Source organism: Gorilla gorilla, chromosome 4 (genome assembly GCF_029281585.2).
Source record: "Gorilla gorilla gorilla isolate KB3781 chromosome 4, NHGRI_mGorGor1-v2.1_pri, whole genome shotgun sequence".
Lineage (NCBI taxonomy): Eukaryota > Metazoa > Chordata > Mammalia > Primates > Hominidae > Gorilla > Gorilla gorilla.
In genome coordinates, this window is record NC_073228.2 from 51,287,843 (window position 1) to 51,314,152 (window position 26,310).

Below are 26,310 nucleotides of genomic sequence, written 5' to 3' on the forward strand. Positions count from 1 at the left end.
CAGAGAGACCAGTCCAAACAGAAATTGCTAACCCAAGAGCATCCCAAAGTGGAGGGTGGCACAAAGACAGGAAGTTTCTGCCTTCTTCCTTGGGTTTCTTTAACATCCAGGTTTGGGGGAGTGTGTGTGTTTGTGTGTGTTTGAGTGTGTGTGCGTGTGTGCGTGCATAATATTCCTAAGGTAAAGGGCCTTAGGAGATAAAGGTAAATACATATATATATATAAATATATATATTCCTAAATATGTTATTGTGTATATTATATATATTTATACATACTATTAAATACAAACATATATGAAGAATATATATTATATATTCATAAATATGTAAATATATATATTCCTATATTTCCTATATATAAGGTTCTGTATCTACCCATCTATATATGTATAATATATATATATATATTCCTAAGGTCCTTTGGCGGAATATATATATTCCCCCACACCTGTGTGTGTGTGTGTATATATATATATATACATATATACATCAAAAGAAAATTATGGGCCTAGAAGAATTAAAATCACCCAAGGTCAGACATAATGTGTCTGTATGTATGCATGTGTGTGTGTATATATATATATATATATGTGTGTGTGTATGTGTGTATGTTTATAGTGTGCATATTTATATATAGTGTGTATATTTATATATAGTGTGTATATACGTGTGTGTGTATATATATTATATATATATCATATATATTATATATATTATATATATATATAGCAAGGACACTGGGTCCTTTACCTTAGGTTGGTAAGTAAACCTTAGAAATAGAGGAGATGACTCAATGTGATTGTTAAAGCCAGAGAGACAGGAAGGAAAAGTCAGAACGAAAATCAGCCCCTCAGAGCAAAGAGCGGAGGGACCTGAACCTTTTAGTATAGCTGATCTCTGTAGCCAATTTCCCCTAAAGGCCCTGAAACTGAGTTTTGGAGTGTTGTTTCTCAAGAAAAAGAAGCATCGATAATTCATGACTTAGATGTCCACCTTAAAACAATTCTGCTTTCCCCAGTAGAACATCTAGAAAATGGGTCATGATTCATTGTATGGAAGGTGGCAAGGAATATATCCTAATAGTATTTGTGTTTTCATGCCACTGGTCACCTGTTTCACATTCAAACCTTCATTGCTCACTTGATCTATAACAAACATGCCATGAGATTAAAACACAGCTTTCTCCTCCTGAGTCACCAAAAGAAAATTACGGGCCTAGAAGAATTAAAATCACCCAAGGTCAGACATAATGTATTAAGGAAAATGAGGCTGCAGCACATGGTACCTGCAGGCAGATGTCACATGGCAGCTCTAGGAGGAAGCTGCAGCAAGAGGCACACAAGAGGTTGTTCAAGAAGAGCTGACCTGAAGAATCCTAACACACCAGGGGAAGGAAATAATGCTTTTCTCCATGTTGACAAATTTAAGCAGAAAAACAAACTTGCCTAATTTGATAATTGCCTGCTCATTAGAACAAACAATGACAAGGAAAGAGTGCTGCATCCGATGACATCAGCCCTTAGCAGGGTATAAAAGAGGATCTGGGGCAAGGAGACTTCCAAGCCTTCCAAACCCTCCTTCCTGGAAACCCACCCAGAACCTCCACCCTCTGACACCATGGTCAACTCCTGTTGTGGCTCTGTGTGCTCTGACCAGGGCTGTGGCCTAGAGAACTGCTGCCGTCCCAGCTGCTGCCAGACTACCTGCTGCAGGACCACCTGCTGCCACCCCAGCTGCTGTGTGTCCAGCTGCTGCAGACCCCAGTGCTGCCAGTCTGTGTGCTGCCAGCCCACCTGCTGCAGACCCCAATGCTGCCAGACTACCTGCTGTAGGACCACCTGCTGCCGCCCCAGCTGCTGCAGGCCCCAGTGCTGCCAGTCTGTGTGCTGCCAGCCCACCTGCTGCTGCCCCAGCTACTGTGTGTCCAGCTGCTGCAGACCCCAGTGCTGCCAGACCACCTGCTGCAGAACCACCTGCTGCCGCCCCAGCTGCTGTGTGTCCAGCTGCTACAGGCCCCATTGTGGCCAGTCTCTATGCTGCTAGCCCATCTGCTGGCAAACCACCTGCTACAGGACCACCTGCTGCCACCCCAGCTATTGCATTTCCAGCTGCTGCCAGCCTTCCTGCAGTATCTCTAGCAGCAGTAGCTCCTCCTGCTGTGGCTTCAGCTGCTGCAGGCTCTCCTGCTGCATCTCCAGTTGCTGCTGCCCCAACTGCTGCCAGACCATGTGCTGCCGCCCAACCTGCTCTAGTGCTTCTTGCTGCTGAGGCTGTCATCCGGACTCACCAGATTCTCATCAACCAGCATTCTTGATGTAGCTCATCTATGAGCTGAGTTATGGGAAGCTAGTTGGAAAACTTCAGTTCCAACCAATTCTTAGATTGAATCTGGCCTCCAAATATATGCTCCCCCCACATTTTACCTCTCTACCAAATGAACATAAGTTGTAATTTGCTCTGAAATCTGTCAACTATCTTAATTGAAATATTTGCTCTCTGCCATAATTTCTCATATGGAGCTATTCCATTTTAAACAAATATTTATCTAAATAAATCTTAAATAAATTTTCAGGCATAGAAATATACAGATACTGTGTCTCATTATTTTTCTTTTTTGAGTGTGGTCATTACCAGTCAATTTTTCTGTTGTTCTTCTCTGCAGAATGTAATTTCAGGGGCACCACCTCTATTTCCTCAGCACACTTTATTCTAATATACAATGGTGGTTTCTTAGAGCAAGCACCTGGAACTCTCTTCTTAAAGAGTTTCTCTAGCCAAGGAGCAAGCTCTGGACTGTAGAGTTAAAGCCTCTTGGAACAGTATTCAACAAATGAGTGAGAGTTGGTGAACACATGCTTTAGTTATTTCTCCTCCAGTTGGGAGCATGTTGTACCAGCCTGTCAGTGGTCTCAGAGACACCAAATTCCAGCTGCCTACAGGGCTATTCTGATCATTAACTCATCTTGTATTCACTTCCCTCCCTTTCCTGGAGCATTTTTCGTGTTCCATACAGCACTTCTTGGGACCACCTCCCAAATATACTCCTGGGTCGGCTCCAGTGGGGACCCAATCTAAGACACCAGTGTTCCTAACCTCAGTATTAGTGCCCTTCAAAACATTTTTCCTTTTTTATTGATATACAGCAGATGCACATATAAAATTTTGATACGTCCATATAATTTGTAAAGATCCAATCAGGGTAATTGGATTATCCATCACAGTTTATCTTTTCTTTATGCTAGGAACATCTGAATTATTCTTTTGTAGCTACTTTGGAATGTGTAATAGATTATCGTTAACTATAGTCATCCTACAGTTATATTGAATACTAGGTCATATTTTTATCTCTAACTTATATTTGTACACGTCAATCCACCTCTTCATTTCCCACAGGCACCCTCCTCTGACTCTGATAACCAGCAATCTATTCTTTATCTTCATGAGTTCCATTCCATTAGCAATTGGTCTTTCTGTGCTTGGCCTATTTCACGTGACATAATTAAATCATTTTTATACAATATCAGTGGTTACCCTGGTGTCATGGCCAACTCTTGAGTATACTGCCTAGTAAATAGGTAAATGTTCTAAATAAATATTTTTCTTATCCTTCTTCTTCCTCCTCCTCCTCCTCCTCCTCCTCCTCCTCCTCCTCTTCTTCTTCTTCTTCTTCTTCTTCTTCTTCTTCTTCTTCTTCTTCTTCTTCTTCTTCTTCTTCTTCTTCTTCTTTCTTTTCTTCTTTTTCTTCTTCTCCTCAGTTTTGGCACAGTTATCCCTGGACTAGTTGTCTTTATCTCTCTCTCTCTCTTTTTTTTTTTTTTTTGAGATAGAGTCTTGCTATGTCACCCAGGCTGGAGGGCAGTGGTGCCATCTCAGCTCACTGCAACCTCCACCTCCCAGGTTCAAGTGATTTTCCCACCTCAGCCCCTCAAGTAGCTGGAATTACAGGTATGTGCCATCACGTCCAGCTAATTTTTGTATTTTTAGTAGACATGGGGTTTCACCATGTTGGCCAGGCTGGCCTCGAACTCCTGACCTCAAGTGATCCATCTGCCTCAGCCTCCAAAAGTGCTGGGATTACAGGCATGAGCCATCACACCCAGTCTTCAATCTCTTTTTCTTCCACATTATTATATCTGAAGGATAAGGCAGAATTGCCATGCTAGTAACTTTTATTCTAAAAGAAACTGTGTTTAAGAGGTGTGCTAAGTTGGATTCACTCAAAATAGAACCGAAAACAAGGATTCTTGGATAAGTGATTTATAAGAAAATGCTCTCAGGAGAAATCAGTAAGAAACTGGGAAGCAGAATAGAGGAGTTTAAAAACCTAAGGCAGAACATGATTTTTATTGAATTATTTTCTCTTCTGACCCCATAGGAAGCTCTAGAGTGTGATTAGTATCACAGACCCATCTTTCTGAGAGGCAAGGTGGTTGGAATTTTGCACTCAGACATCAGTTACCACTAGCTATGGGTCAACCTGTGGGAGAAGAAGAAAGACTCATAGATGGTCCAATCCTCCAGATGAGGTATCAATTAGGTAAACATAAAAAAAAATGAACTTCTAAAATGACAACAAAACAATTAGTTTAAAGAGAAAAAAGTGCATAAAAGAAAAAATACAGCTGTTCTGTGTAATAAAAGAGGTACCATTTAGGTAGACTTGAGACAATCTGTGTGTATGGTTCTCTTTCACTGTTTATTATTAATAAATTGGCCTATGCATATTTCTGTCTCTTTTTCTGCACAACCGGAGAGTACATGTTATCAGGGGATCATACAATTGAAAAATTAAATTGATATTCTCTAATGAGATTTTTTATCAAAACTAGGATTCTGTCTCACAGCAGAAATAGGAAAATGTATCAAAGGAGGCATATTTGAACCTAATACATCTAACATAAGAGCTATGAATTGCAACAGCCACCGAAATAGAAAGTCTTCAATAAACTGCATCCCATGAAGTGATTTAAACTTATTTAAAGGAAGGGATTTAAACTGATAAGGAAGCTCTATATACAGTATAGACTGTGCACTTGGGAATTAGAGAGAGTTGGGGCTGAATTCTGACTGTACTACATACCAGGTATGTTCTTGTACATGTTAACTATCTCAGCCTAGTGTTGCTTTTCTTTAAGGAAATGATCACAATAGCCACAAAATATAGTAAGGATGTCGTAAATATTCAATGAGATTGGCAAGTAAAAGCATGCTCCGCTTTTTTTCCCAATAATCCTCATATATATATTTTTAACTTTTTATTTAGAAATAACTACAAGTTCACAGAAAGTAGAAAAAAAGGTACAGCAAAGTCCTATGCACCCTTCACCCAGTTTTCCCCAGTCGTCACATATTCCATCACTAGAGTACATGTCAAACCCCACAAACTGACATTGGTAAAATCCACAAAACTTGTTCTAGTTTTATCAGATTTACACGCACTTATGAGTATGTGTATGTGTATGTGTATGTCTGTGTATGTTTGTGTGTAAATGTATGGATAACTTAGAAGGAATGGATGAATTCCTAGAAACATAATACCCACCGAGACTGAATCATGAAGAATAGAAAATCTGAGGAGTCCAATAATGAATAAGAAGATTAAAGTAGCAATAACAAACCTCCAGCAAAGAATAGCCCAATACCAGATAGCTTCACATGTGAATTCTAACAAGCAGCTGAAGAAGGATTAATGCCAATCCTTATCAAACTCTTCCACAAAAAGTGAAGAGGAGGGAACATTTCCAACATCTGTTTATAATGACAGCATTACTCTTTACCAAAGCCAGATAAGGACACTACAAGAAAAGAAAATTATAGGCCAATATACTTTATAAACATAGGTGCAAAAATACAAAATACTCAACAGGATACCAGGAAACCTTATTCAACAACATATTAAAAAGATCATTCACCGTGATCAAGTGAGATTCACTCAGGGGATGCAAGGTTAGGTCAACACACATAAATCAATAAACATGATACATCACATTAATAGAATGAAGGACGAAAAGCATATGATCACTTAAGTAGATGCAAAAAAAGCATTTTTAAAAATTCAGAATATTTTTATGAAAAACCTCACAGCAAATTAGGTATAGAGGGAATGTACCTCAACATAGTCAAGGTCACATATGACAAACCCATAGCTGACATCACACTGAATAGGGAAAAACTGAAAGCATTCTCCCTAAGAACTGGAACAAGACTAGGATGCCAACTTGTACCACTCCTATTCAACATAGTACTGGAAGCCCTAGCCAGAGCAATCAAGCAAGAGAAAGAGATAAACAGTATTCAAATTTGAAAACAGAAAGGCAAATTATTTCTGTTTGCTGAATGAAATTGGATCCATTTCTCTCACCGTGTACAAAAATCAACTCAAGATAAATCAAAGACTTACATGTAAAATATGAAACTATAAAAATACCAGAAGAAAACCTAGGAAATACTCTTCTGGACCTTGATCTAGCCAAAGAATTCATGACTAAGATGTCAAAAGCACAGGCAACAAAAGCAAAAATTGGCAGACAGGACTTATTTAAACTAAAAAGCTTCACACAGCAAAAGATGACATGATCTTATATCTAGAAAACCCTAAAGGCTCAACCAAAAAACTCTTGGATTTGATAAGCAAATTCAGTAAAGTTTCAGAATATGAAATCAACAAGCAAAAATCAGTAGCATTTGCATACACCAATAATGATCCAGCTGAATACCAGATCAGGAATGCAATCTCATTTACAATAGTTATAAAAATACTTAAGAATATATTTATCGAATGAGGTGAAAGATACCTGCAAGGAAAACTACAAAACACTGACAAAAGAAATTGTAGGTAACACAAACAAATGGGAAACATTTCATTCTCACGGATCAGAAGAATTAATGCTGTTAAACTGACCATACTGCCCAAAGCAGTCTACAGACTCAGTGCAATTCCTACTGAAATACTAATGTCATTTTTAATGGAATTAGGGAAAAAAATCCTAAAATTGATAAGGAAGTGAAAAAGAGCCCAAGTAGCTAAAGCAATCCGAAAGGGGGGTGGGGAAGCTGGAGGCATTACATTATCCATTCTCAAATTATATTAAAAGGCTATAGTAACCAAAACAACATGGTTTGGGGTTAAAAATAGACACATAGATCAGTGGAACAGAATAGAGAACCCAGAAGTGTAGCCACATACTTACAGCAAACTGATTTTTGACAAAGTTGATAAGAACATACACGGGAAAGGAAATCCTGTTCAATAAATAAATGATGCTGGGTACATTGGATTGCCTTTGCAAACGAATGAAACCAGATCCCTATCTCTCGCTATGTACAAAAATCAACTCAAGATGCATTAAAGGCTTAAATGTAAGACATGAAGCTATAAAAGTAATAGAAGAGGCCGGGAACGGTGGCTCATGCCTGTAATCCCAGCACTTTGGGAGGCTGAGGCGGGTGGATTGCTTGAGGTCAGGAGTTCAAGACCATCCTGACCAACATGGTGAAACGCTGTCTCTACTAAAAATACAAAAATTAGCCAGGCATGGTCATGGGTGCTTGTAATCCCAGCTACTCCAGAGGCTAAGGCAGGAGAATCGCTTGAACCTGGGAGGCAGAGGTTGCAGTGAGCCGAGATCAAGCCATTGCACTCCAGCCTGGGTGACAGAGCGAGACTCCGTCTAAAAAAAAGAAAGAACGAAAGAAAGAAAGAAAGAAAGAAAGAAAGAAAGAAAGAAAGAAAGAAAGAAACCAGAAGAAAGCCTAGGGAAAACTCTTCTGGACACTGGTCTAGCCAAAAACTCATGACTATGCCCTCTAAAGCACAGGCAACAAAACAGAAAATAGGCAAATAAGATTTATCTAAACTAAAAAGTTTCTGCACTGTAAGAATTAAACAAAAAGGAAAGAAACATGAAAGATGGCTTGCCAGTTAAGACAGATTTATTTTAGAGAAAACAAACCTAAGAGTGGCATTTGGCTGAGTTAGGTTGGAGGCACTCTTTTACAGACTAAGAGTTTTTAAGGATTCAGGGTGGGAGAGTTTTTTAGAGGCTTGGACTGCTTCTGTGTCTCTTTGTTGTGCTTATCTGGGAGGGAGAGTTGTGTGTCTATTCTCTTGCAGGCATAGCCTGAGTCTGCTTTTAACTTCCCTATCTTAGTGCACGTGAAGGGAAAGGAAAGTGCTTATTAAGGCCCACTCTTCTACTGGGGCCCATTGTACGAGGGTGAAGTTTGGCAGTTACCCAAGAGACTTTCCCCCTGCTTCCCTCTGTGCCAGAGCTATCTTATCTGTGTTTTACTGTCTGCTGTTTCTGGCTGCTTGTAGTTAGAAGAGAAGTGATTTCCTTGAAATGCATGAGGCTAGAAAGGGAGCTGCAACTTCAAGTGGCAGTGTTTGTCCAAGATGATGGTGCTCCTGGTCTGTCATGCACAGCAAAAGACATAATCAATGGAGTGAACAGGCAACCTGCAGAATGGGAGAAAATATCTGCAAACTATCCATCCAACAGGGGATTAATATCCAGAATTTAAGAGGAACTCTACCAACAAAAACATTGCAAATAATTCCATTAAAAAGGGGAAAAGGACATGAATAGACATTTTTCAAAAGAAGACATACAAATGGCCAATAACCATTTGAAATAATGCTTATCTTCACTAATCATTAAACAAATGCAAATTAAAACCACCATGAGAGATCATCTTATACCAGTAAGAATGGCTGTTATCAAAAATACAGAAATAACAAATGTTGATGAAGACGGAGCTGAAAGGGAACGCATAAACAGTTGTTGAGAACGTAAATTAGTACAACCTCTATGGAAAACAGTATGGAGATTTCTCAAAGAACTAAAACTAGAACTACCATTTGATCCAGCAATCCCATGACTGAGTGTCTACCTGAAGGAAAAGAAATCATTATACCAAAAATATACCTGCACACATATGTTTATTGCACCACTATTTATAGTAGCAAACATATGGAATCAACCTAAATGTCCATCAGTGGATGACTGGATAAAGAAAATGTGCTATATATAGACAATGGAATACTCTTCAGCCATAAAACATAATGAAACCATGTCTTTTGCAGAAACATGGATGGAACCGGAGGCCATTATCTTAAGTGAAACAACTCAGACATAGAAAGACAAATACTGCATGTTCTCAGTTACAGTGGGGCCAAATGATGCGTACACATGGAGGTAGAGTGTGGAATGACAGACAATGGAGAGTCTGAAGGGCAGGGGTGTAGGAGGGGGATGGATGATGAGAAGTTACTTGATGGGTAGAATGCACGTTATTTCAGTGATGGATACTCTAAATGTCCTGACTCGACCATTATGCAACATATCCATGTAACAAAATTATACATTTACACGAATAAAATATTTTAAAAATATCTGAATTGGAAAGGAAGAAGTTACATTGTTTCTATTTGCAGATGACATGATCTTATATGTAGAAAACCCTAAAGACTCCACTGAGAAACTGTGAGAACTAATAAACAAATTCAGTAAGGTTGCAGAGTATAAAATCAACATGCAAAACCCAGTAGGTTTTCTATACACTAATAGCAAACTATCTGAAAAAGAAATCAAGAAAACTATTTCATTTACAATAGTTACAATAAAATAAAATACTTAAGAACAAGTTTAACCAAGGAAGTGAGGATATCTACACTGAAAACTGTAAAACACAGATGAAAGAAATGGACGAAAACACAAATAAATGGAATGATATCCTGTGTTTATTCCAATATTGTCCAAGTATTATTAAAGCAATCTACAGATCTCACACAATCCCTATAAATATACCAATGACATTCTTCACAGAAATATTTTTTAAAAGTTCTAAAATTTGTATAGAACCACAAAAAACGAAAGTGATCTTGGACACTAAGAATATAGCTAGAAGCAACACACTCCCTGACTTCAAAATAAACCACAACACCGCAGTAACCAAAATACCATCATTCTGACATAAAAACAGACACACAGACCAATGGAATGGAATAGAGAGACCAGAAATAAAGTCACTCATTTATAATCAATTGATTTTCAACAAAGATGCCAAGAATGGGGGAAGGACAGTTTCTTCAATAAATTGTGTTAGGAAAACTGGGTATCCACATGCAGAAGAATGAAATTAGTCCCTTATTTCTTACAGTGTGCAAAAATCAGTTCAAATGGGTTAATGGCTTGAATGTAAGATCAGAGGCTATGAAATTTTTGGAAGAAAGTATGGGGGAAAGATTCATGACATTGGTCTCGGCAATGACTTTTTGAATATGACCTCAAAAGCACAGGCGACGAAAGAAAAATTGGATGACTGAGATTACGTCAAACTAAAAAGCTTCCACACAGCAAAGGAAACCACAAAAAGAGTCAAGAGATAACCTACAGAATGGGAGAAAATATTTATAAAGTACATATCTCATAAGGGGTTAACATCCAAAATATAAAAGGAGCTCAAACAGCTCACAAGCAAGAAAACAAAAGCCTGATTAAAAATAGGCAAAAGACCTGACTAGACATTTCTCAAAAGAAGACATACAAATGGCTAACAGGTTTGTGAAAAAGTACTCAACATTGCTAATCATTAGGGAAATACAAATCGAAACCACATTGAGATATCACCTTATTCCTGTTAGAATGGCTATCATCAAAAAGACAAAAGATGACAAGTATTGGCAAGGATGTGAAAAAAACTCCCTTGTACACTGTTGGTGGGAATGTAAATTAGTTCAGCCATTATGGAAAACAATATAAGGGTTCCTCAAAAAATTAAAACTGGAATTACCGTATTATCCAGCAATCCACTTCTGGGTACCTTATGTATCTAAAGGAAATGAACTTAGTATGTTGAAGAAATAACTGCATGTCCAGATTTATTGCAGCACTATTCACAATTGCCAAGATATGCACAAAGTGCAAATGTCCACCAACGAGTAGGTGGATAAAGAAAATGCAGTATATACTCAGTGCAATACTATTTGGCTGTAAAAAGACGGAAGTTCTGTCATTTGTGACAACATGGATACATCTGAAGGAAATTATGCTAAGTGAAGTAAATCAGTCATAAAAAGACAGCACATGATCTCACTCACATGATCGCACTCAAAAAAGTTGATATCATAGAAGTAGAGCAGAGAATGAAGATAACCAGAGGCTAGGGGTGGCTAGGGAGTCAGGGGCTTGAGGAGATACTGGTCAAAAGACATATAATTGTAGCTAGACAGGAAGAATCAGTTCAAGAGGTCTACTGTAGAGCATAGTGACTATAGTTAATGATGATATATTGTACATATTGTATTCTTGAAAAATTCTAAGAATGGATATTAAGCGTTCTCACCGCAAAAAAATGATAGGTATGAGAGGTAATGCATTTATTAGCTAGATTTAACCCTTCCACAATGTATATATACTTCAAAATATTATGTTGTACATGGTAAATACAATATTATATGTCAATCTGAAAAATAACTAACTGTTTTTAATTTCACTGAGCTTGAGCTCTTTCTATATTAAGCACATCATGCAAGACACAGTAGTGGGGGTAGATAGATTCTTAAAAGTATTATACAGGTGTTACACAGTGTTAGGGAGCCTGGGTGAAGTACAGACAGCCTCTCCTGGGACTGTTTGTTACAGCTGTATGTAAATCTACAATTATCTCAAATTTCTTTTTTAAAAAGTGAAAACACACACCTGCATTATGTTAACAGACAGTTAGAGGCATTTAAAAAAACAATGAGTTATGGAATAAAAATGGGACTATGTCTTCCAGAATCTAATAGATTAGCCGGAGAGACATGACACAAAATACAGGACAGCAAAGTATCAACTTAAGAAACTGACCCATTAGTAACACCAAGTATAAAAATTTAAGGATATGGAACATGACCCAAAATTTGAAACATTCAGGGAAACCCATTTCAATAGTGCAGAGGTCACCAAGGCCACACGCAGGTATTGCTATCCCTTTGCTTATTGCTTAATAATGACCCACAGACTAGGAATGCCACACTGAGCAGATGGGCTTTCCTCGCTATTGGTCACTAGAGGGAATGCATAACTGGAAGTGTGACTGACCAAATCCCATTTTGGTAGAGGGTACCTGAAGCGAGAGTGAGAAAGGCAATTCCAAATGCAGGGAATCACATGAACAGCCCTCTGTGGAGGAAGAGGAAGAGGATGTGGTCTAGAAGATGCTACCAAGGTGTGAATCATGAGAGAAGGCAGACGTGATAGATCTTATTACATCCAGACAAGAAAATTTTGTTTTCAACAAGTTTAAACCGTTAAATGGGCAAAGATTATTGTGTAATCTGATAATCACTTAGTTATTAAGTAAACAAAAACAAGGAAAATGTGGTACCAACAGGACAGCTGGGCAGTATATAAGAGGCTGTGGCCCAAGGACACTTCCAAACTTGAGAACCTCATTCTTCTAGAAATCCACCCAGAACCTCCACCCTCTGACACCATGGTCAGCTCCTGTTGTGGCTCTGTCAGCTCTGAGCAGAGCTGTGGCCTTGAGAACTGCTGCCACCCCAGCTGCTGCCAGACCACCTGCTGCAGGACCACCTGCTGCCGCCCCAGCTGCTGTGTGTCCAGCTGCTGCAAGCCCCAGTGCTGCCAGTCTGTGTGCTACCAGCCCACCTGCTGCCACCCTAGCTGCTGCATCTCCAGCTGCTGCCGCCCCTCTTGCTGTGAATCCAGCTGCTGCCGCCCCAGCTGCTGTCAGACCACCTGCTGCAGGACCACCTGCTGCCGCCCCAGCTGCTGTGTGTCCAGCTGCTGCAGACCCCAGTGCTGCCAGTCTGTGTGCTGCCAGCCCACTTGCTGCCGTCCCAGCTGCTGCATCTCCAGCTGCTGTCGCCCCAGCTGCTGTGTGTCCAGGTGCTGCAGGCCCCAGTGCTGCCAGTCTGTGTGCTGCCAGCCCACCTGCTGTCATCCTAGCTGCTTCATCTCCAGCTGCTGCCACCCCTCTTGCTGTGAATCCAGCTGCTGCCGCCCCTGCTGCTGCCTGCGTCCAGTCTGTGGCCGAGTCTCCTGCCACACCACTTGCTATCGCCCAACCTGTGTCATCTCCACCTGCCCCCACCCCTTGTGCTGTGCCTCCTCTTGCTGCTAATGTCTCCTTGTGATATTTGTCATACTATGAATGTCTTCATTAGTCATTTAAAATGCACTGTAGCCAGCCAGTCACTGGAAAAATGAACACCTCCCTGTCAGTTTGTCTCATGTGACATTCAGAGTGGACATTCAGCTCTTCTAGGAAATGACAGACAAACACATTCATTAAAGTACATTATGCCAGGCCCCAATGCAGTTATTTTTAGATTAGCAGTGTCTTCATTCGAAGGGGACACTAACTGTGATGATCTCATATAATATTGTTTTCATGTATTAATAAACAGCCACTTCCCTAATATTGAAATCTTCTGATTTGTTAGTGATTTCATTGTGCGTGTGTGTGTGTGTATGTGTGTGTGTGTGTGTCTTTACCTGTCAGTTCACATCAAGGGCCATCTCTCTTCATATGCAGGAGAGCGTGTTTAAGAGCCTGGGCTCTTGATTCATGTTCCCTGTATTGGAATCACGACTCCCTAGGTATTTGTTGTGTGGCATGGGGCAAGTTTTTTAACCTCCTCAGGCCTCAGTTTTCTTTCTCTGTGAATAGAGATAACGCATTACGTTATTTAAATGTTAAGAGACATAACCCATGTAATATACTCACCACAGGGCCTGGTACATAATGCAGTATAGGCTCTTAATGGGTACAGTTTCTGGCCGAGCGTGGTGGCTCACATTTGCAATCCCAGCACTTTGGGAGGCTGAGTGGGTGGAATACTTGAGGCCAGAAATTCAAGACCAGTGTGGGCAACATAGTGAAATCCCTTCTCTACTGAAAGTACAAAAATTAGTTGGGCGTGGTGGTGCACACCTGTAGTCCCAGCTACTTGGGAGGCTGAAGCAGGTGAATCACTTGAACCCAGGAGGAGGAGGTTGCAGTGAGCCGAGATCACATCACTGCACTCCAGCCTGGGTGACAGAGCAACTCTGTCTCAATAAATAAATAAATAGATAAATAAATAAATAAATAAATAAATACAATTTCTGCTGTTACTATGATTGAAACAATACCCTGGGCTAGAATAATATCTTAGCATAATTTTCTTTTTGACAGAACAGCAAGAAAATTTGTATTATTGTTGCACTGTCTTCTACAACTCAAAATTAAGTTTTGGTATGTGCCTCAAGTGTCCCTTAAAAACTCCAGCAAGTTGAACATCATGAAGTCATCTACATTTTGTCTGACTGTATTTCTACTTCCAGTATGTTCCATTATTGGTTGTGGAAATTTTGAGTGTTCTCCCTAGCTCAAGTACTTTTTTCTTATTTCCTTACATCCCCCTCCCTCCCCTTCTAATCCCTTTACCTTCCCTCCACCTCCCCTCCCCTTGCCTGCCTGCCTGCCTTCCTTCCTTCCTTCCTTTTTTCCTCTCTTAACATAAAATGATCTTTCAGAACACAGTGTACCTTCTAAGTCAAGATTTCGGGAAATTTATGACATCCGTGGCAGCTTTCTCATAAAAGTTTTACATCTTTTAATTAATAGATGCTCAAAGTCTTAGTATTTCCAGACTGAAACTCCTTTATAATTTTAGCCCCTAATGTTACTGAGGTTTTTTCATTTTCTTGATGGTTTTACTCCTTTGTTTTGGGCTTTAATCACCTTGCTTTGTCTTAAGAGAACATGGGTGGGATTTTTCCTTGAGACTCAGTTTTCTCATCATCAAAACTCAAATAAGTGTTATTCTATGCAGATGAAAAAATGTGTCACAATATGTGCAATATATCTTATTTATATAAATATAAGGGTTTATATTTCAGCTAATAATCCAAAGTATATTAAAACTTCTTTAAATCCAAAATTTCTATAAATCAGAATTTTATTTATTAGCTGTGTTATATTTCCAAAGAAATGTAACTAAGAGCTAATTATTATTTCTGAAATGTAAAAATAAAGAAGTTTTAAGTTGTCAAGCGACTACATGAATAGAAGTTAACATTACGTGGGCTTCACTCCAGCCTAAGTTAGGCGTTATGGTCTTAGCATATCATAAAAATGCCTTGCAGACACTTTCAGCTTCAGCCTTTTCCATTCACTCTAAATTATTCTACAGAGTATAGACTTGTCATTTCATACATCAGAATTAACAAATCTTTTATCCTCTCATATGTTTTTCTTTGACAACTGCTCATTACAGGATGCAGGCTTTGGTTTTAACATTATGCTTTATTAGCTAGAGTGAAATCAAAGACTATAGGTTTTATATGGTCTTTTCAGTATTAAAGTATATGAGGCTTGTAATTTCCTGTGTCCACAAGAACTGGGCCACAGCAGGAATGAGATGACACAGTGTATCTGCGTAATAAAGAGACTATTTGCAAAGGTGTAGCTAGAGTTCAGGGAAAGCAACAAGGGAAAGCTCAGTAACCAGGGCTCACAATAACAAGGAGAAGGTACCCCGGGTCTGAAGGCCTATGCAATAATTTGGGTGAAATGTCCCAAGGGTGGCATGCAAAACTTCTTAGAATAAGTATGCACAGACACTCAAGTACAGTCATTGGCTTTGGAGAGAGTTATGGTGCTCTGAAGGGTCCAAAGATGATATGGAAGACATTGTGGTGAAACCCAAGGTAGACATAAATTTATGAATGGGAAAGTGTGACTGCAGTTATTATGCTGTGGTCACATCAGCTTTATCTAAATGCACAGTAGAGATGGATTTTAAGTGAATGAAACATTGACTTAGTTGATGTTTCATTCACTTCAAAGTCTCTCAGTATTATTTGCCCATGATAAATATATAGCTTTGGAATTGCTCAAGCCTTTCCTAGCTAGTAAAACTAAGCAAGATAGAACTCCAGAAAGGCAACAATAGATGCCTGTTTTGATTAAAGAAGTAACTGAAATAAGAGTTTTAATTCCCATGAACTCCCTTATAACAGTCCCATCTGGCCATTGAGTAAGGAAGAGGTTAATCAACAAGCTTGGTGATTAAACAAGTTGGTTCCACCAATTGTTTCAGCTGCACCACCTAAGTCAGAATTTTACAGGAAACTCAGCAAACCTAGTAAGACTCATACGCCACTGCAGACTCAGCTAGTGTATTCTTTTCGATGCCAGTTTCAGAGGCCAGACAGGTGCAATCCACATTTTCATGGCAAGGAACCCAGTATACATATACCATTTTGCAACACAGATATATGAGTTCACTGGCATATTGCCATAACCTATCAAGGCGGACTTGAACTTGATAACCATTAGAAGCATGTTAATACCATACATTGATGACTGTGATACTAGCACATGAAAAATCATTAGTGAATTGAAAATCAAGTCCAGAAATAGACTAACATACACAAAAGAATTTATTATATGAAAAGGTGGCACTTTAACTCAGTAATGGGAAGATGTATTATTTAATAAATGATGTTGAGCCTTGGTCACATCTGATTATAAAACATTTAAACCTCATATTTTGTATCTGTATAAATTCCTAGTAGGTAAAATATCTTAAAATATAAAACATGAAACCTTGAAGTTAACAGAAATTATGGGATAATGCTTATGTAAATTTATAACTGGAAAGGCCTTTTAAAATATGACACATACCCAAGAGCTGTCAAAGAAAAAAATTCATAAATTTTACTTCATCAAAAGCAACATGAGGATAGAGAAAATTCCTTTCATATCTGATTTTGCAGAGAGGTTGTGTGTATAGTGATTAAAAACATGGACCCAGTGCTGGGCTGGCTGAAATAAAATTACATTTCCCCTGCTTACTGGCTTGAATCCCACCTGTGCCTTAAGTTTCTCATCTGTAAAGCGAGGATTATAATAGAATTTACCATACTGGATTGTTGGGACTAGTAATTGAGCGAATATATGTAAAACAGTAGAACAATTGCAAAACATGTCATTTGTTATTTTGTTATTCCAGCATCCAGCAAAATTCTCAGTATACAATATTTAGAGAAGAAAGAAAAAGAAAGAAACAAAGAAAGAAAGAAAGAAAAAAGAAAGAAGGAAGGAAGGAAGGAAAGAAAGAAAGGAAAGAAAAGGAAGGAATGAAGGAAGGAAGGAAGGAAGGAAGGGAGGGAGGGAGGGACAGGAATTCCGTAACACATTGGGTTTTTATTTTGCTTAAGTTTCTGAAAAGAACAAGTGTAGTTAGTGCATAATTGTGCCAACGATTCCATTCTAGTCTTTTAATGTAAATATTTCTTCCTTATCTCTAAATGGCTTATTCTTTTTAAGTTCTTCTTTTTTAGGCACATCTTATCCTTTCTGATTTATTTATCCTTTAAAAACTTTAATTATTGGCTTTAAGTAGGTGGAGGTATAAATTACATATATAGAAAATTATAGAATATGTAAACAATTAGTTCAATTGAAATATCTTTTATAACTTTTAGGAAGAACCCTTCTTATACCTCTATTTTCAATTTGTTCCAAGTCTCTACTGATTCTTTCAAAGAAAGAATTTAGTTATTTCATAAATAAATTTATTATTTCATAATAAAGAGAATAATTTATCTTTGTTATGCTCATGGCCATCACCTGATGCTGAGAGTTCAAATTTTACTGTCTTACTTCAACTTTTTTCTTTTCTCTTGTTTTTGAGATGGAGTCTCGCTCTGTTGCCCAGGCTGGGGTGCAGTGGCATGATCTCTGCTCACCACAAGCTCCGCCTCCCGGGTTCATGCCATTTTCCTGCTTCAACCTCCCGAGTAGCTGGGACTACAGGCGCTCGCTACCATGCCCAGCTAATTTTTTTGTATTTTTAATAGAGACAGCGTTTCACCATGTTACCCAGGATGGTCTTGATCTCCTGACCTTGTGATCCACCTGCCTCGGCCTCTCAAAGTGCTGGGATTACAGGTGTGAGCCACCACGTCCAGCCTCACTTCAATTTTTTAATGGCATCTCTTCCCAGAAATCCAGGAGTGTTTTGTCATTTCTAAAGGCAGATCAAAAATTAAAATAAATTGCGCATAGCATATATTTTGAAAGCACTTTTGCCAAAATTATAACAGCAAGAAAATTATCACAGTGGAAGAGATCTGATTGAACCAACTCCTATCTTGCCTTTAACCTCCAAATTGCCCTGGGCTTGGGCCAAGCTAACCTGGGGGAGGAATTTAGTTTATAGTTTAAATGATAATATCCATTCCACAAAACTAAACCACCTTTGTAAAACTAATGAAAGTTCACCAGGTTAAGAGGATGAGAGGAGGCTGAGTTCTGCTAAGGTGTAGACATAAGCAATTACCAGCCACTTAGGAGGCTAGAGTTTTTCAAGGATAGTTTTGTGAGCAAAGGAACGGGTGCTGCTGATCGGTTGTGGATGCAATCATAGGGCTGTGGACCATGGTCCTTGTGAGCTGAGTTTGCTTCAGGCAGCGGGGGTCGGTGGGGGCAGGACCAGCTGAGTCAAGAGTCACAGGTCCAGGTGGGCCTACTGATTGTCAGAAATGCAAAAACATGAAAAGACGTCTCAAAAATCTAATTTTAGGTTCTACAGTAGTGATGTTATCTGCAGGGTCGCAAGATTTGCAACTTCCCCAATTACTCCTGCAGATAACATCACTACTGTAGAACCTAAAATTAGATTTTTGAGACGTCTTTTCATGTTTTTGCATTTCTGATGATCAGGAGACCCACCTGGACCTGTGACTCTTGACTCAGCTGGTCCTGCCCCCACCGACCCCTGCTGCCTGAAGCAAACTCAGCTCACAAGGACCATGGTCCACAGCCCTATGATTGCATCCACAACCAATCAGCAGCACCCATTCCTTTGCTCACAAAAGTATCCTTGAAAAACTCTAACCTCCTAATTTTCAAGGAGGCTGATATGAATAGTAACAAAGCTCTGGTATCCTTTTTAGCTGGCTCTATGCACATTAAACTCTTTCTCTATTGCAATTCCCCTGTCTTGGTAAGTTTGCTCCATCTGGGCAGCAAGAAAAATGAACCCACTGGGCGGTTACAATATCACCTAACATTCCTTCCTGAAGGCTTTTCATAGCTCCCTACCATTTCTTCCAGGATTTGAGGGTACCCACAATTTCTCCCTCATGCTATCAATCCCAACTTCTCTCATTACTTCTCAAAACAGACCTTTCAGCATATCACTTTCACCATCACAAGCTAGGGGCATGCCCAATCTCAATTATGTGCTCCTTTTATATCCCCTTTCTCTCCACCTATTTGAATGGTTTGTATTCTCAAAGGTCAGTGTGACCCTTGAAAGCCTTGACAAAATCTTCATCCATTAAACATATGTTTCAGGTTCTGTTATATAAAGATGAATAGATCATAGTCTATGCCCTAATGGAGTTTGTATTTTAGAAGGTGCCAATAGACAAATGAATTTCTGAGAGAGAATCAGATAGTAGAGGCTGTGCATATATAAGGCACAACAGATGTGCAGTGGAGGAAGGACCTTGCTTTGTGTGAGAACAAGAAAGATATTGGAGAAAAATGGCATTTGGACAGTAAAAAACAACTAGAAGAATGCTAAATTAAGAAAATAAAAAATATTTTGCCCCAAAATATATTTTTTGACATATTTTAAGATGGCTGCCACATGGCCAGCAGACTAAAGTGGCCCTGCAAATCTGTCTTTTGTGAAGGAAATTTGCATCTGTAGAGAATCTCCATTAATGCAGTCAGGCCTTCTCATTATAGGCCTTTCCTGGATCTAGAAGAGAATAACTGACTGTCTGACACCCTTAGAGTTCTGAAAAAAATCATTTACCATCTCTTTTCTCTGAGAGTTGCTACCTGTGAGATTTCATCCACATAACAAGACCCCCTTTGCTAGCCAAGCCTCTTTCTTTCTCCCTCCCATAACCTGTTGATATGGTTAGGCTTTGTGTCCCCACTCAAATCTCATCTTGAATTGTAGTTCTCATAATCCCCACGTGTCATGGGAAGGACACAGGGGAAGGCAATTTAATCATGGGGTCGGTTACCTTCATGTGATAGTGAGTTCTCATGAGATTTAATGGTTTTATAAGGGGCTTATCTTCCTTCTCCTCTGCACTTCTCCTTGCTCCCACGATGTGAAGAAGGACGTATTTGCCTCCCCTTCTGCCATGATTGTAAGTTTCCTGAGGCTTCCCCAGCCATGGTGAACTGTGAGTCAATTAAATCTCTTTCCTTTGTAAATTACCCAGTCTTGGGTATTTCTTCATAGTAGCATGAGAATGGACCAATACACCTGCCTTGCCACTAAAACCTGTTTCCTGTTTTTGGCCATGCTCTGAGCCCTCATTCTTTCTGCGACCTCAAGATGTTGTATAAGCTTCTGTACCTTATTGAGGGATTGAGTTTTCATTCTGAAGGCTCTTGGGTATACTTGTTAGATAAATGTGTGTGCCTTTTCTCCTACTAATCAATCCGCCTCAAGTCAGTGATTTTTCAGTGAGGAAAATCCTTCCTCCATTGCACTTCTGTGGTGCCTTATTTACACATGGGCTCTATCATCTCATTCTCCATCGGAAATTCATGTGTCTATCGGCTCCTTCTAGAATACAAACTCCACTAGGGCAGAGATCTCCAGGTTCCTCAGGCCCCACATAAGCTCACAAGAGACATCCCTTCATTCCCAGGAAGAGAAAATATCATGAAGGTAATTTGTTTTTTCCTTGAATAATTACTTTTCCCTGAATGTCCATGGCACTAAAGAAGACCCTTTATTTAGAACCATAATCATGTGAGGATTTTATTTAAAAACTCTTTATGGGCCAGGCACGGTGGCTCTCTCCTGTAATCCCAGCACTTTGGGAGGCCAAGGTGGGTGGATCACCTGAGGTCAGGAGTTTGAAATCAGCCTGGACAACATGGTGAAACCCCATCTCTACTAAAAATACAAAATTAGCCGGGCGTGGTGATGCATGGCTGTAACCCAGCTACTTGGGAGGCTGAGGCAGAAGAATTACTTGAACCTGGAAAGCGGAGGTTGCAGTGAGCTGAGATGGTGCCATTTGCACTCCAGCCTGGGCAATAAGAGTGAAACTCCATCTCAAAAAATAAATACGTAAATAAATAAAATAAAAACTTGTTATGAATGCAATTTCTGTGTAAATGTAACTGGACCCAGGTTCAGCTGCTTGCTGCTGGAAAGCAAACACATAAGAGGCAAGGGCTGGTGAAAGGAAAGTTAGTTCTAGTTGGAGAGCCAGTAAACCAGAGGATAACCTTGCTTTGTGTGAGGCCAAGAAAGATATTGGAGAAAAATGGCATTTGAACTAACTGGTAACGAATAACTAGAAGAATGCTAGGTGAAGGAAATAAAAACATTTCACCCCAAGATATCTCTCATTGACATCCTTTAGCTAGTGAACTAGCATTCTAAAGTGCCATCTTAAATTTTAAAATTTGCCATAGGGTTTTGAAAGGGAAACTTGGCATGGGAGACATGCAGGGGTGGTGCAGGGTGCTGAGTCTGCATGTATTGTTCCAATGGCTATATTGGGTGTCCAGAGGTTTGTGAGGCATTATTTTGACTTCAGCCCAATGGTGGTGGATTAATTGTTCAAGATTCCCCCTAAGTGAGAGGATTCCTCAGGGCTCTGTGCCTGGTTTGTTTCAAGATTAGCCTCTGGAATTTCTTAAGCAAGAATATAATCAGATAAGATATTAGATAGTATTGCCAGAAGGGAGTGTGCAGAGGGAAGGAATGAAGAGGTGAGAGGGGAGGAAAGGAAGAGAAAGTGGGTGATTTTTAAAATTGAGGTCCACAGTTACATAAGTACCTGTAAGTTAAAGAATATATCTTTTATATTCCTCTCAATGCTTCTTAAAAAATCTTAGAAATAAGTGATACTAAAAAAAACCCTGCTAGATGTTTTAGCTCAAAATGTATGAAAAAGATTTTAACAAAATGTCAATAAAGCGTAACCATTACACATTTGATATTTCAAAAGGCAGATCAAAAACTATGATCCACATTACTCTACCTCAGCCTGTAGGACACTTTTGAAGACAGACGCAGCTCAAGCCCAGATGATGCTTTGTTCCTTAGAAACAGTGAGTCACTACTAACTGTTTCAAGGTGCACCAGAGTGATGAGAATTAGCACAGCTTGCAATGACCTAGGAATTTAGTTAGCTCAATGGCCACCCAGAATACATACAATGAATCATAAGCTTCCTCATTTCTCACACTCAAAAACAGGAGCATACTTTCTTTTTTCCTGTCAGCATTCCAGCTGATTGACACATGCATTTCTCAACTAGAGATCTTAGCCCAATCAGAAGCTCTCCCAAAACGATATCAAGATGAGAAACAGACAAGTGACAGTGGCCCTCCCATGTCACATGATACCCAGAGACTGAAGTCATGTGACACTGAAACCAAGGAAAGGAAAACAAGAGGTGACTCATGTGGGAACACCAGGGTGAGAAAAGGGAAATAATGATTTTCTATATATTGGGATTTTTTACTAGAAAAACACAATATAATTTAGTAATTGCATTTGTGTCATATAAACAAAAACAAGGAAACAATCTTCTCATAATCACAAAGTCTCCTCAGCTGGGTATAAAAGGGGACATGCAGCAAGGAGACTCCCAAACTCACGAAACTCACTCTCCTGAAAACCCACCCAGAACATTTACCCTCTGACACCATGGTCAGCTCCTGTTGTGGTTCCGTCTGCTCTGACCAGGGCTGTGGCCTGGAGACCTGCTGTCGCCCCAGCTGCTGTCAGACCACCTGCTGCAGGACCACCTGCTGCCGCCCCAGCTGCTGTGTGTCCAGCTGCTGCAGACCCCAGTGCTGCCAGTCTGCGTGCTGCCAGCCCACCTGCTGCTGTCCCAGCTGCTGTCAGACCACCTGCTGTAGGACCACCTGCTGCCGCCCTAGCTGCTGTGTATCCAGCTGCTGCAGACCCCAGTGCTGCCAGTCTGTGTGCTGCCAGCCCACTTGCTGCCGTCCCAGCTGCTGCATCTCCAGCTGCTGTCGTCCCAGCTGCTGTGTGTCCAGCTGCTGCAGGCCCCAGTGCTGCCAGTCTGTGTGCTGCCAGCCAACCTGCTGCCGTCCCAGCTGCTGCATCTCCAGCTGCTGCCATCCCTCTTGCTGTGAATCCAGCTGCTGCCGCCCCTGCTGCTGCCGCCCCTGCTGCTGCCGCCCCTGCTGCTGCCGCCCCTGCTGCTGCCGCCCGTGCTGCTGCTGCCGCCCCTGCTGCTGCCGCCCCTGCTGCTGCCGCCCCTGCTGCTGCCGCCCGTGCTGCTGCCGCCCCTGCTGCTGCCTGCGTCCAGTCTGTGGCCGAGTCTCCTGCCACACCACTTGCTATCGCCCAACCTGTGTCATTTCCACCTGCCCCCGTCCCTTGTGCTGTGTCTCCTCTTGCTGCTGAGCTCCTTTCCTGAACCTATCTCCTCCCCTTCAGCTCACTCATCACAGAAGCAGACCTTGTGCATCTCATAGACAACTCAGAAGAGGCCATTCCCACCAACTGTGTGTCCATATCCTGGACATATATCTAGGATATATGTCCTGGCTATACATCTAGAATATATGTTCCCCATGTTGACCCAAGTGTGAAATTAGATATTATTTACAGAAAGAAATTAATAGAATTTACCAAATTTTATACCTTATATTTGTATTTATGGATACCAAGTTCTTCTGTCCCAAACATGGAAATTCTTGCAGGGTAACTCGGGGCAAGGATGTCTCACTCTCAGATTTGAAAGTCTGATTGTTTCACCCTGTATTTCCTTTTACAGCAATGTTTCTGTATCTTATTTTTGCTGCTTCTGAATAAAACTCCACTTTCATCGCATAGAAATACAATGCTCTTTTTGTGTTGCTTTGTAATGATTGTCCTTAGTTCCTGAGAAATTCCACCCAAACACAGCTGAACGAATCCTATTCTTGCTCTCACCTTCAAGAAAATTGCAACATGTAATGACTTAAAAAAAAAGGCAATACATGGATGTTTCCAAAAGTATTGAAAAAAATAAAGATTTTAAATTAAGTTTTTTTATGAATATGGAGAAGGGTTATATCCCACAGCTAAATTTTCTTAAATATTTTTGAGAGTGTATCTTTCCCTACAATTTCACTCCTCTCTTATTTGCTTTATTTTTCCATTTCCCTCCTTCACCCATGGCCCCCGATCCTGTCATCTTGTTCTGCCCTTATCTGTTTTATCCCATTCTTGTAAAACCAGAGGCTAGTCTTTAAGATTTATCCATCTCTCATGTAATTCAATTTATCACACTCTCAGCTGCTTTAATTTCATCTCCATCCATTAACAACAAAATAATTACCTTTAGGGAAAATCAATCTTCTGAGAAGTTGGGGAATTGCAGAAAATGTAAAATACTCAAATTTTAGTATTTTTCCTACCTTAATGACTTTTCTGTGGTGTGTATTTAACAGCATGGTCTTGGGGCACATGGTCTTGGTCAATAAATTCTACAAAAATGAATTTTCATAGAGAAATATGGGGACTTAGAAGAAACCAACTAACGGAATAGTTTGGTTCTTAGTTAAACCCAGAATATGGCCTATAAACTCCATCCTAGGGGGAAAATGGTGAAAATAAATTTTACGTCAATTCAAGCTAGTAAAAGCAGGAGAAACATTTAGAAAGTTCTGTACTAAATACATATTCTAGGAGTTAAAGGTCCAGTAAATAATGTAGTGGTATTGAATCATGAATCTTTAACTCCTATAGGTTCTACTACACGAACAAACAATAATTTAGACTGTGTAGGGGCATTATTCCTTCACACCACTTACAGCACACAACTCCTAATGGGTCAGAGAAAGTAGGTGAAAATTAAATGAACCTTCAGTTGGTCTCAGCATATGAAATGGGACTTTGAATGCCATGGGTCTGAATGTGGCTTCCTGGTCATAGGCAATAAGTGTCTGAGAATAAGACATCTATGCCCTGAGCTGTGGGACACTCCATCACTTGTAAGTTGAAAACAAAGCAACAGAAACCACAGGAGACTGGAAAGGAATCACCAGAGAAGTAAGACAACAACTAGCAGAGTGCAAGGTCCAAAATCCTGATGAAGGAAAGAGTGGTCACTTGAAAAAGTAAAGGACACTCATAGGTGGGAATTGAACAATGAGAACACTTGGACACAGGGCGGGGAACATCACACACAGGGTGGGGAGCATCACACACCAGGGCCTTTTGGGGGGTGGGGGGCTAGGGGAGAGATAGTATTAGGAGAAATACCTAATGTAAATGATGAGTTGATGGGTGCAGCAAACCAACATGGCACATGTATACCTATGTAACAAGCTTGCACATTGTGCACATGTACCCTAGAACATAAAGTATAATTTAAAAAAATTAAAACACAGAATTCCACTTCCAGTTGTGACAAAGTAACTGATAGAAGATTCAACCTCTCAGTAGGAATGACTCTGACAATTAGACAAAACTAAGAAAACAGTTGTTTATGAGCATTGGGAGTTGACTTATGCAGGCAGTATTTGAGGGACCATGGTCTCAGAAAAAAATTAAATTCCTTCAGCTGAAAGACAAGATCACCTCCAGCCTCTAGTTTTTCATATATAATTCCTGAATTTCTGGCATTCAATTAAAAAATTACCAAGGATGCCAGAAAAAAATGACTAAATGAGCAAAATCAAGAAGAAAAAAAGAAAATAGAAACAGAGCCAAGGATGATCTATATACAGGTACTAACACTGACTTTAGAATACTTACAATTAATATGTTTGAAATAATAGATTAAAAATGTAAATTTTATTAAAGAAGTAGAATCTATTTTTAAAAAGTTCAGTAAAAATTCTAGAACCAAAAAACTCAAAAACTGAAATTAAGAATTCAATAAATAAGTTTAACAGAAGATTAGACAGGAGAGAGGAACAGCAAAATGGAAGTAGAAAATATTGACATTGGAATGCAGAGAGAAGAAAAGTTTTAAAATGGAGAAAATAGCATAAGACACACTTGGAGCATAGTGAAAAGTCTAACATACATGTAAATTGGAGTCCCAGAAAGAGAGAAGAGAGAATGGAGAAGTTATAAACAAAGAAATACTGGAGGGCAATTGGAAACAATTGATGACAGACCTCAAGTCACAGATTCTAGAACATCTCTGAACCCAAGCAGAGTGAATAAAAAGAAAAACAACATGTAGGCACATTAAGGAAAGTTGTTGAAAACCAAAGATAAAAAGAAAATCATAAATGTAACAAGAAATGGATACAGCCATTATAGAAAACAGTATGGAAG

At 39.7% G+C, this 26,310-nt stretch overlaps 3 protein-coding genes across 3 annotated transcripts; all 3 read left to right on the forward strand.

Moving 5' to 3' along the window:
* The first annotated feature begins 1,574 nt into the window (after positions 1 to 1,574).
* KRTAP4-4 (keratin associated protein 4-4) lies at positions 1,575 to 2,576 on the forward strand. Its single transcript, XM_019026648.4, has one exon. It carries the CDS (start codon positions 1,620 to 1,622, stop codon positions 2,043 to 2,045), a length of 426 nt encoding a protein of 141 aa, XP_018882193.2. The 5' UTR covers positions 1,575 to 1,619; the 3' UTR covers positions 2,046 to 2,576.
* A 9,860-nt stretch (positions 2,577 to 12,436) lies between these two features.
* LOC101135404 (keratin-associated protein 4-6) lies at positions 12,437 to 13,439 on the forward strand. The gene has a single exon (XM_055388160.1). The coding sequence runs from the start codon at positions 12,483 to 12,485 to the stop codon at positions 13,131 to 13,133; it is 651 nt and encodes a 216-aa protein (XP_055244135.1). The 5' UTR covers positions 12,437 to 12,482; the 3' UTR covers positions 13,134 to 13,439.
* Positions 13,440 to 22,658: 9,219 nt separating this feature from the next.
* Positions 22,659 to 23,864, forward strand: LOC109026844 (keratin-associated protein 4-6). Its single transcript, XM_019026644.3, has one exon. It carries the CDS (start codon positions 22,711 to 22,713, stop codon positions 23,437 to 23,439), a length of 729 nt encoding a protein of 242 aa, XP_018882189.3. The 5' UTR covers positions 22,659 to 22,710; the 3' UTR covers positions 23,440 to 23,864.
* The last annotated feature ends 2,446 nt before the right edge of the window (positions 23,865 to 26,310 follow it).

Excerpts from the sequence above, each read along its gene's own strand:
- LOC109026844 (XM_019026644.3), top strand. The coding sequence starts at position 22,711 with ATGGTCAGCTCCTGTTGTGGTTCCGTCTGCTCTGACCAGGGCTGTGGC.
- KRTAP4-4 (XM_019026648.4), top strand. The coding sequence starts at position 1,620 with ATGGTCAACTCCTGTTGTGGCTCTGTGTGCTCTGACCAGGGCTGTGGC.
- LOC101135404 (XM_055388160.1), top strand. The coding sequence starts at position 12,483 with ATGGTCAGCTCCTGTTGTGGCTCTGTCAGCTCTGAGCAGAGCTGTGGC.